The sequence below is a fragment of the Talpa europaea genome, assembly GCF_964194135.1.
Source record: "Talpa europaea genome assembly, chromosome: 9".
Classification (NCBI taxonomy): domain Eukaryota; kingdom Metazoa; phylum Chordata; class Mammalia; order Eulipotyphla; family Talpidae; genus Talpa; species Talpa europaea.
This window is the reverse complement of record NC_140076.1, coordinates 85,574,042-85,585,212: the sequence shown is the minus strand read 5'-3', so window position 1 is coordinate 85,585,212 and position 11,171 is coordinate 85,574,042. Positions and strand designations below refer to the sequence as shown.

Below are 11,171 nucleotides of genomic sequence, written 5' to 3'. Positions count from 1 at the left end.
AACCTTAAATTTGTTAAACCCAAAAGCAAAACTTCCTTAAGCATCATAATATATAGAGTAAAAAAACTATATACATCAGTGACCCCAAAGTTTTTACATGGTTGTATTTTTGTTTCTTAATTAAAATAAAAATATTTTTTCCATTAAAAAAAAATTTTTAATCCTACCACCCTGATCACACAGTTAATATTTTTATGAGTATTTTCAGTTTCTTGATGTGTGAATGCAGCATAGTTGAGATCATGCCCTACTCTCTTTTCGCAAGTAATAGATCACAAACATTTCCCCAGGTCATTATTCCTTTTCATAAAAAATTATTTTAAGAGCCAAATCACTAACCAGTCTGAGTTGTAATAGTTCACTATAAAAAACACTGAGATGAAATCCTCTGTAAATAAATCTTTGTACTCATCTCATTTTTTTTCAGAATAAATTTTCAGAGGCAGAATAGTTGGATCAAATGATAAATTCTTTACTTTTTTTGATTATACAGTCTTTCAGAAAGATGGCATTGATTTATATTCTCAACAACATTGTTTATTATTTATTTATCACTTTGAGGATTACCTTTAAAAAATCCTTGATAAAGATGTACCCCACTGTTTTGAAAATGTCTTCAATATCTTTGCTCGTCTGTGTGAGTATTTTAAAAATACTACTTATCCATTTGAAATTTTCCTTTTATGGCATCTCTGTTCATCCGTTTTTCCAATTTCAGTGTCAGTGCTTATGTGTATTGATTTATAAGAGAACTACATAGTAGATCAATCTTTTGTTGAATTTGTTAAAAACATTTTCTCCAATCTGTCACTTGTTTTTTGATGATATTTGATATATCTAAGTCTTACATGTTTGTTCAAATGTGTATATACACCTCCTCCCTTTAGTGTCTTCTTTTGCCTAAAAAATCTGGGCCTCCTCTTGAAATAATTCACCCATAACTTCTTTTAATTATTCCCTGATTTGTTGTTGTTGTGTGTAGTTCTCTGGGTTTTTGTATTTATTTTAGTGATGATTTAAATAAATCCATAGTTTTACTAGCCCCCCCTTACCTAATTTCCCCAGCCTAATTTCTTAAAGAATTAAAATTTCCCCCACAAAAGTGAAATGCTATATTTATCATAGTTAATTTTTTTAAATATTCTGGACTTTCAATTGTTTTTCTGATGCTTATCCATGCATACTTGTATCAGCATAGTTTTAATTATAGCTTTGCAATACATTTTAAGATTGACAAAAGGTCTAAACCCCCCACCCCCGCATTTAAAAAAATACAAAAATCTTTGCTTTTCTCATGGATATCCTTCTATTTGAGTGTTAGAAAAAGTGTCACCCCCTTCCCCAGCCTCATCTACCCACAACCATTAGGATTTCACTAAGAATTAATTTGGATAAAGTTAGTATTTTTATCTCCTATTTTTTCAGGCCTTCATTTTGTTTTCACCTTTATAATTTCTTCATTAAGAGCCTGAATCTTATTTACTTATTTTTTTTAAGATTTATTTATTTATGCATACAAGAGCCGGGGTACAGGCCAGAGATACCAGGGGTGAGAGGATTCACCAGAGACAGAGTGGGGAATAGAACAGGCAGACTGACTGAAATACACTGCTGAGGGGAGCAGCAGGCAAGTCAGGAGAGGTCTGCTGCGCCATGTGGGTTGCTCCCCTGGCAGGCCATGGATTCAAACTCGTGTTGCAGAGGCTGCAGACAGCTTCATAGGTTGTGTCTTAACCCCTTGCACCACCAGGGAGGCCCAAGAGCCTGCATTTTAAATAAATTTATTCCTAGGTATTTTATACTTTTACAAGAGTTGTGGATTGTTTTTTTTTTTTTTTTTTTTTTACATTAAACTTGCTTTTTAAGCCCCAAAGTTTACTTATCAAATCAGGCTACATTGCTTTTTGTTTTTCCCAGGTGAGTCTTTACTTGCAGAAAACCAGTAAGAAACTCAAGACTCTTTGGTAGCAGCTATTTATTTATTTGCAGCCCCATGGTGATTAGTCCTAGACGAGAATTACCTATTTAATGACACATTATCTCTGGCGGGCCGGTGCCATTTCATTCCTATTTCATATATGGGGGTTCCAAAACTTAAAGAATTTGAGGAACGTGGTTAAAAAAAAAAAATCACTCAGTTGGTAGCTGGATTTGATTCCAGGTCCGTGAATCTTCAAAAGTATCACACAGAGCATCAACCAAGACAATGCAAGGCAGGGTCAGCTCCACAGCTGATTCTACAGAGTGCCTTGCCAAAAACAAGCGACAGAATGAAAAAAGCAATGCCTGACCCCACCCCCCAGGGTGATTTTAGAGTAGATCTAAATTTTGCAGGCGTACAATAAATACCAGTTGATTGATTGAGGCTCCTTTGGAGGAAGGGACTTGTGCATAATCAAGAGTGGCCCTTCTGGAACTTTCTTGGGAACTACAATTTTGGAAATATACCTCCCCATTGCCGAACAAGGTGGGGAAAAAAAGAAAAAGAAGAAACAGGTGGAAGCCACGGAAGGTTCCCTGGAGGAACGCACGCGGAGTCGGAACTTTCCGGGGGCGCGTTTCACGCGTGGTCCGCGCAGGTGGCGCGGCGGTGCCCGCGCTCCCGGCGGGGCGCCCCGGAGGCCCCCGGGAGCCTCCGCCCAGGTGAGAGGAAGCTCGCCACCGAGGTGGGGGAGGAGGGCAGGCAGGCAGGAAGCCGAGCCAGCGCCGGCGAGAGAAAGACTCCAATTCCCAGCCCCCCGCCCCGCGGGGTGCGGGCCCGGCGGCGCATGCGCGAGGCCCGGCCCCCAATTCCCCGAGCGAGGGAGGGAGGCCCCCGGCGGCCCGGAGGCTGCGAGCCGCGGCGGGACCCGGGCGCACGCAGGGGCGCGGCGGCAGCCGAGGCCAGCGGGTCGGCGGAGGCGGCTGCGCGGCGAGCGGAGCGCCGGGCGCAGGGGCCTGGGCGCGAGCGGGCACCCCGGACACGGCGGGCTCGGTCTGGGAGGGGCCCGGCGCCCGCAGCCCCCCACGCCCGGAGAGGGATGCGTGAGTTGCGCCCCGGCTCGAGGGCAGGATGTGGGAGCAGGACAAAGGCTGGGCGGCGGGGGAGGAGTTGGGGACGGCGAGCCGGTGGCCGCCGCGGGAGCCCCATTCCGGAGCCAGCTAGCGGGGACGGCAACTTTCCCTGCAACTTTTTGCAAAGGGGCAGATAAAACCCCACAAGTTGGTGCGCAGCTCCAAGTCGCCCCGCGCCCCGCGAGCAGAGGGGAGGGGGCCCCGCCACCTGGCTGGGACGGGGGGCGAGCGCCAGCGCCGCAGAGCGGGGGAGCCCCGGCCCAGGCCCGGAGAATGGCGAGGCGGGGGGTCGGGGCGCAGGGGCGCGGCGCGCCCGCTGAAGTTGCGCGTGTCCACGCAGGGTGCGCCCTCGGAGCCCGGTAGCCGCGGATCACTGCGCCGCGTACGCGAGGATGGATGAGCCTTGGTGGGATGGGCGCGTCGCCTCGGACGTCCACTGTACCCTGCGCGAGAAGGTCAGTCTCCCCCCACCCAGCCCTTGTTCCGCGCGGGACCCGAGATTCCAAGGTCTTTTCACCCTCAAATTCTTGTCCCCGGGATGTCCCGCGTGGGAACTCGGAACTCGGTGCCTTGCGCTGCTCCGGCCCTTAACCTTCTCCTCCAAGCGTCGGGTGGAGATTTGAGATTAGGAGCCCAGAGCTCTAAGCTCTACTGCTAAATCAGTATTTCCCATAGTATTGTCACCCGAGATTAGTTTTAAGTGGCACATGAGTGGACTTTAAAGATGTATATTGTATATATATAAAAATATATATAAATAAGCAATTGCACATAGTTTTAATGTGCAGTTAAACATATTTACATGTCCTGCACAGGTAAATGATGCTGATTTTCCATTTATTATAAGCTTGCTGGGTAGTTCATTTTAAAATGAACTTACCTAAGTAAAAGTAATGATTGGGTAAAAAGAGATATTAGGTAAATGTAGTGTAAAGAATACATAGTTATGTCCCCCCCCCAAAAAAAATGTATAGGTTCATTGTGGGGCTGAATAAAATTTAAGAAACACCAATCTAATTGAGCGACTGCAAAGCTAGGAGGCTTTGGGAAGAAAATAAACACTCCTTTCTCTTTGCCTCTTGTGGCAGAAGGAGGGGGCAGCTGAAATGTGATCCTCGCCCTCCCCTCAACTCCAGGGGGGTGGTGCTGATGGGCGCAGGGAAGGTGGAAAAGTCCCCTGGGCTGGGGGACTGGCCTGTGTGTCTTGCTGGCTGCCTCTGGGCTGAGACTGAGAAGGGTGGACTGCGGAGCAGGTGTTTGTTGGTTTTCTAGGGCAGTGGCGACAAAGTCCCATAAACTTGGGGATGTTTAACAACAGAAATGTTTCTCACCTACTTCTGGAAGCTGGAAGTTTGAAATCTGAGGACTTGGTGGCTGTGCTGTCCACAATGACTCTCAAGGAAGAACCTTCCTTGCCTCTTCCAGCATGCCGTGGCTAGCACGTCTTGGCCTGTAGCTGCATCATGCCAGGCTGTGACTCTGTTGTCGCATGGCCTTCTCTCCCTGTACGTCTGTCTGTCTGCTGCGCCATGTGGGTCACCTCCCTGGCCAGGGATTGAACTTGTGCTGCAGTGGCTGCAGATAGCTTCACAGTGGTGCGTCTTAACCCCTTGCGCCACCAGGGACGCCCCTGAAATGACCCTTTTCAAAAATAAGGTCATTTTCTGAGGTTCCACGTGGACATGAATTGGGGAGGGACACTGCTTGAACCATCACAGGGGGAGAAAAGTCTTAGTAAGGGTGCCTGGGTCCCTACACAAATAGGCCCCACATTTGCCCCAGGTGCCTATGGAGCTTTGCTTCAGAAGTCACCAGTTATTTAGGGTTTTTTCCTCATGGGTGAGTGGTAGTCTTCCAGCCCAAGGAAAGCTTTTCTTCTTTTTTCTGGTACTGCTGGTCTAGCTCTGTCTCACCTTCTGCTTCCCTGGTCTTCTCCCCAGAGCGTAATGGCCACGGTGCCTCATGCCCTCAGCTTCTGGAGAAACCCAGACCTTAGTGGTTCACCTATAGCTCTGGACTGTGGAGTGACAGGCCAAGCAGTCCGATCTTGGTCCTTTTGTGGGGGTGGTGATTAAGTGGAATTAGTGAGGCTGCCATGGAAACCAGCCATCTTTGTTTTTCATTGGCCCCAGTGGTTGTCAGTTCTGCTCAAGACTTGGAGGAACACCTTTGACCCCATTTGTCCCTTTCTAGCAGGCATACAATCAACTCAGTCTGCTCTGTGACCCTAGAAGCCTCGATCTTCTGTATATGAGACTCAGTGTCCTAAAGTCTCTGCCATCCCCACAAAACAGCAGCAGAGTCAGCTCCCCGTTCATCATGCCTTCCCCATGCCATAGTACCACAGTAACTCACTGCTTGGCTGCCCACCAGAGGGAGGGCAGGTTTGTCCAGGTTTTACCGGTTAAAAATAAAGTCCCCTGACTTGAAGCTGGTCTTCGTTGGACAAATGTATTAGAGCTGCTTTGGAGCACAAGGTCTTACCTACCCAATATGTATTTATTTCTGCTCTTTAGTCAGAGAAACAGAATGCTTCTCAAGAAAATTTGGCTTATTGGAGAGTTTGCAGAGAGGTGGAAGACCCATTTTCCCTGCATGTCTCACCTTTCTTGAGGCATGAGGACTGGCCTTTTTTTTTTTTTTTTTTTTTACTTACAGAGAGCAAATTCTTATTAACCATTTACTCTAACGTGCATTTCTAACAGAATGACTTTATAAGTGTCCCACGTAAATTCGATACTCACTGTTTGTAGGATGTTGCTGGGTGAATATAAAGCCATTCCTATATGTGCTGTTGAATTGTCATAGAACCACAGCAGATACCCGCACTTGACTGGTGTGGAAAATAAAGCTGGGGTTGTGGAGGTAGTGGGAACCCACCTTGTCAGAGGTGAGAGTCCAGTGGAGCATTGGTGCTAATGATGTGTAAAAGGTAACACCATGGAAACCAACCTTGATATTGGATGTCAGCTGGCAATGGCAGCGAAACTCTAAGCTGCTTATTTCATCTCTCTAACCCTGACACTGGTCCTCTGTTCTTCCCACAACAACCAGAACTTAAATTGTGTCACTGCTCTGCTTAAAGACTTCCAAGGTCCTCCCATTGCGTGTACAGTAATTAACGTTCTCAGTCCTTATTCTTACCTGTGATACCTGGCGATTGGGCCCTGGCCTGCTCTCCTTGCCCCTGTCCCTCACTGCTTCTAGCCTCGTGGACCCCTCTTCCTGCCTGTTGCTGCCTCAGAGCCTTTGCGCTGGCTGATCTATAGAGATCACCTATTTTTCAAAAGTTTCACTTTCATGAAAGACCTAAATTAATACCTTTTCTCACTAATCAAAAGACATCTCAAGAAGATGTTTGCTTTTATGACAAAAGGTGAAAAGTGAACACAACGTTTGGCAGTGGCTTTGTAGCCACCTTCTAGAGGGAGCGACATGCCAGCAATGAGAGTTCCAGATCCTTCCTGGAACTACTTTACACAGGCTGTGCATTATCATAGCATAGCTTCTGTGAGATGTGAGTGTGAATTTAGGTTTTCTGTGTTATTTGGTATGAGTCGACGAATTATTTTTTGGTGTTTGGAATACCTCAGAATGTTTCCATAGAAATTACCTCTTCACTGCATTTCAGCTTCTGAAAGTTTTCATAGGAATAGTCTACTTTTGGATATCAGATGAAACCAGTATTTGGAGCCTGCTTTTTTCTGTTCCTGTTCCTGTGTATCACTGTCAAATCAATCATTTTTTTAATAGTATTTATCTGTATCTGGAATTTTTTTTACCATGTTATTTTTTGGGCATCTTTTACTTATTTTTAATTCTATTATTTTGACATATACAACACTGTATATGATTTCTTGATACAGGTTCACACCTCTTCAGATATATGTGTGCTACCACCCCACCCCACCACCAAATCCCTACTAATCCTCTGCCGTATTTGGTTGGGACCCTCTCCCCTCTACTCCCCATCCCCCATTCTCCTGCTCTGGTAGGTTCAATTCTTCAATCAGCTTTATAGGATTAGTTTTGTCTGTTCCTGTTTCTTTATGTCCCAAGTATGAGTGAAATCATTTGGTATTTGTCCTCCTTTTGACTTATTTTGCTTAGTTAGCATCATCCCCTCCAGCTTCATCCACGTTGTCATAAATGCAAGATTTCATCTTTTTTAATATCTGAGCGAAGAATTATTTTGTCTATTGACCGTCTCTTTCCCACACTAGAACATGTTCCACAACAGTGGACCGTGTCTGTCTTGTTGGGTGCCAAGTCTAGGTGTCTAGAGCACGGCCTTCTGATCTGTGTGCAGTGATGAAGAAAATGACCCTTTCATTTCCTCTCGACTAATCTGGAAGAAATGGTTATTGGGATGTTAGGAGTAAGTGAGTGAAGCCGAAACATGAGACGTGGGAGGTACATGACAGGTGTCCTGCTGTCCCTCTTAACCCTTGCTCTGTGTGAGCCATCGTGCAGGGTTAACATAAGGCCTGGAGTGGGTGACCACCCCCAGGGGCTCCCTGGTGTGACAGGTAATCCTTTTAAGAAAGGCATCATCACCCCATCGGACCATAGGTTTGGTGATGGGGCTCAGAACGGCCAAGGCAGCACTTTACCAGAAATCCATGTGTACATATATATTGAGGGCTGGGGCCCCGAAGGTCAGCCCCAACAGCAAGATCCCTTAAATAGTTTGGGTAAAGCGTCCTAATGGGGAGGGGAGAACAGAGCCCTCCTCCCCCCAAATCCCTCAGGGGAATCTCCCGCTCATCCCTCTCCAGGCCACTTTTGCCTCATGCTCAGCTTGGAATTGCTCCTTTGGTCACCCTTCCTGGCCCTGCTGCTTCTGCTGAGATAGACCTGGACCCCCTCCTCCTGGGGATGGGGTGCCAGCTGGTACAGGGGAGTCAGGTTTCTCACCATGTCTGCCCTTGACTTTCTTCACTGCACTCAGGGAGGGGCACATCATCACCAGACTGGTGGCTACGGGGAGGCTGTTGTTCCATGAGTATTTGGACTAAAATGAGAATCACACTTTTTTTTTTCCTTTTCCTGAAAAATTCATCTCGCTGTATTTAAAATTAATTGGGTTGGTTTGGATCCATCAATAGGTTAAGGACCATATCCTTGTCTTTTAAACCTCTCTCCCTTTTGCCATGTATCCTGACCCCCACCTCATGCAAGCTGTCCTTGTCACCCTGTGTAACAACACGTCCTACCCACTAAATTGTTCATTTATTCTTTTTTTAAAGAATTATTTTTATTTATGCGTACAAGAACTGGGTTGTAGGCCAGAGGTGAGTGGGGTGAGAGGATTCATAGGGGTGAGAGCGGGGAACAGAACAGGCAGACTGACTGAAATACACTGCTGAGGGGAGCAACGGGTGAGACAGGAGAGGTCTGCTGCTCCATGTGGGTCAGCTCCCTGGCTGAGGAGCGAAATTCATGTTGCAGTGGCTGCCGACAGCTTAATAGTGCTGAGACTCAACCCTTTGCACCACCAGGGAGGCCCCCAGACTGCGTTTATTGCAGATGTGAGGTGTGCCTTATGTCTTGGGACCCCCAGACCAGTATCCAGTGTGGAGAAGACCCTCAGGGTGTCTGTCCATCGCCACCACCACCTCCATACGGGTACAGGTGTGGAAGAGCAAGGGAGGGCAGGACAAGGCTCGAAGGGACTCCTGCAGGACACGGGTGGGTTGTGCAGGGACGTTTCCCGGGGTCCTCCATCAAGGTGTTGGCTCGTGCCAGGAGATGCCTCCTGGCGGTCTGTGAATGGTCCTGTCCAGGTGAGTCTGCCTTCCAGCTTCCTCCAGCCTGCACCTTATCCCCTCAGATAATGTGGGGAGAGGAGAGCGCTGGAGGGAGGGGATAGAAAAAGAATTTCCCAGACAAGCAGGTATAAGGGCCTGGACCAAAGCTCAGCATCGTGATCTTGGAGAAGGAACAACTGATGACAGAAAGGGAGCCCGGATAATAGAAACGGAGATCATCCCTCACAGACTCTTGCCAAAATTTTCCCTTTTTATTCCTGAATTTCATCTTCTAGTGAACAACAAAATAGTTTGCTCTGGTCTCCTTTTGATTTACGTCCCTCTTACAGAATCTTGTTCTCCAGTTAGAAAGCAGTGGTTATTTAGTAAGCAAAGAAAATGTTTAAGGACCCCACCCGCTGCTGTGGCTTAAGACTCTGTGGGGCTGTGGGAAACTTTCTGAAGACGGGCGTATCAGAGATCCCCCCCCCCCCCCCGGTTCAGGTCCAGTCCAGCACAACACAGCGAATATCGCAGTAAAGGGGAGTACATGAGTTTCTTGGTTTCCCAGTGCATTATAAAAGTATTATTTCTACTCTACTGTTGTCTTATAAGTTATCATAGCATCATGTCTAAAAAGCAATTAAAAAAAGTGTACATACCATAATTAAACATGACCCAGAGACAGGCAGTGAGTTCATGTTGGAAAATGACTCCTGTAGACTTGCTGGATGAAGAGTGGCCACAACCTTTAATTTGTAAGAAACACACTCACTGCCAGGCTTAGTAAAGCAAAGCACAAAAATTTAATGTACTTGCATAGGAATTTTAGGGATACTTGGGGGAAAAAAATCTCATCCTTCTAACACAATGTCTGCAAGCCTACTTGGGACGATCTGGTAGCTTTTTCTTTGGATACTGTGGGAGTTTGCATGCCAGAGGCTCCCTCTTCCTCACCTGGAGTTCATTTTCTCCCCAGATCCAAGTCACGTACTTAGGGGGTCTTTTCACCCTGTTTCCGTGATAGGAGATCTGCAGGATGACCTGCCACTGATGGCAGTTTCCTGAAACTTCGTTGTATACAGGGACTTCAGACTCTTCAGGGCAGGTTCCCTGAGCCAGTGGCCCTAGAAGGCACATTTTGACTGACTGCTGCCGGAATCTGCACCAAGAAAACAACATTAAGTGATAATAGTATTAGTGACCTCCCCCCACCAACCATGTTTCCAGCAGGGTGCCAGCTGGCCCGTGAATTGTCTGTCCTCTAGTTCCCCCAGTGTTGGGATTGAGCTGGAGTGTAGATGGGAAACCACAAGGCTCAGAGAATGCATCTGTCTTGAGATCAAACAGCCCATTGTATCAAGTCTCGAACGTGGATGTATTTGAAAAATCGTCCATGTTCGCAAGAAAGGAAGTAGGAGATGTAGGGGGCCTTCTAGACCCTGACGCCCACGACACTGTGGACTCTGAGTTGTTATTTGTGTTGGTTCTCCAAAAGCTGGGTTCTCCCTATACCACCCTGGAGGCATTACCCTGCTGTGAGCGTTGCAGAGGCTGATTCCTGGACCGAGGTCTCCTGCCTGGTCCCATGGGTATGGCTCTCTCACTGTGTTTCGTGCTTGTTGCTTTAAAATGAGGGGCATCTGCCATTGCCAGGCTCATGGTGGACGTGGCAAGGGTTCAGGAGAAAATCGTCCTAGCTCTTCCCTTTGTCTCTGGTTAAAACTGCATTATTTTCTAGTGGCCTCTCAAGCTTGCATATCCTTTCATTTCTCTCTTTCAACATCAGTATTTTTTTTTCTTCTTACTTATTTTCCCCCTAATCCTTTAAGATTCCCCACTGTACGGCTGAACCTCTCTGTCCTTACAGAGAGTGCTAACCCGGGTTCATGTTCCGCAGTTTGGCTATGTCATCCCCTAATTGGTTTTTCTTTCCCCTTCCTTTGGGGCTTCTGCCCTCTCAGAGGGCAGTTCTTCCCAGATGGCGAGGCACACCCGGATCTGCCGATTAGAAAGCATCTCGGACACTGGCAAAAAGACCATGCCTGTCCAGCTTAGTTGCAGGAATGTGCATAGTCTTGGGGTGCATGACCATGAATAGGTCGGATGTCAGAGACGACAGGGGTCCCATGGGCTGTACCGTCCAGCCCAGGTGTGTTGTAGGCAGTGCCAGCTGTGGTTACACCCTGTGGCATCCACGAAGTGACACCGTTGCCTAACTAGTCAGTTTTTAGAACCTGTGCCCATGGTTAAGTGATGTGTGACTGTAACTCTGGCCTTTAACAACCAGTGCTGGTTTTGACAAGCCCTAACCTACTAGCGGGCTGCCTCATGCTGGGGTTCCTCAAGTGAGACTGTCAGGGGCCC

The 11,171-nt window shown here is 47.2% G+C and overlaps 1 protein-coding gene across 1 annotated transcript in view; it reads left to right on the top strand.

The window, feature by feature from the left end:
- Positions 1-2,768: 2,768 nt before the first annotated feature.
- CCNJL (cyclin J like) overlaps positions 2,769-11,171 on the top strand; it is a gene marked incomplete at both ends in the record, with an annotated part of 54,277 nt that continues 45,874 nt past the window's right edge. Inside the window, 4 exon segments of the mRNA XM_084243777.1 lie at positions 2,769-2,876; positions 2,878-3,009; positions 3,011-3,024; positions 3,395-3,509. Of these exon segments, the coding sequence (XP_084099903.1) occupies positions 2,769-2,876; positions 2,878-3,009; positions 3,011-3,024; positions 3,395-3,509 (369 nt within the window).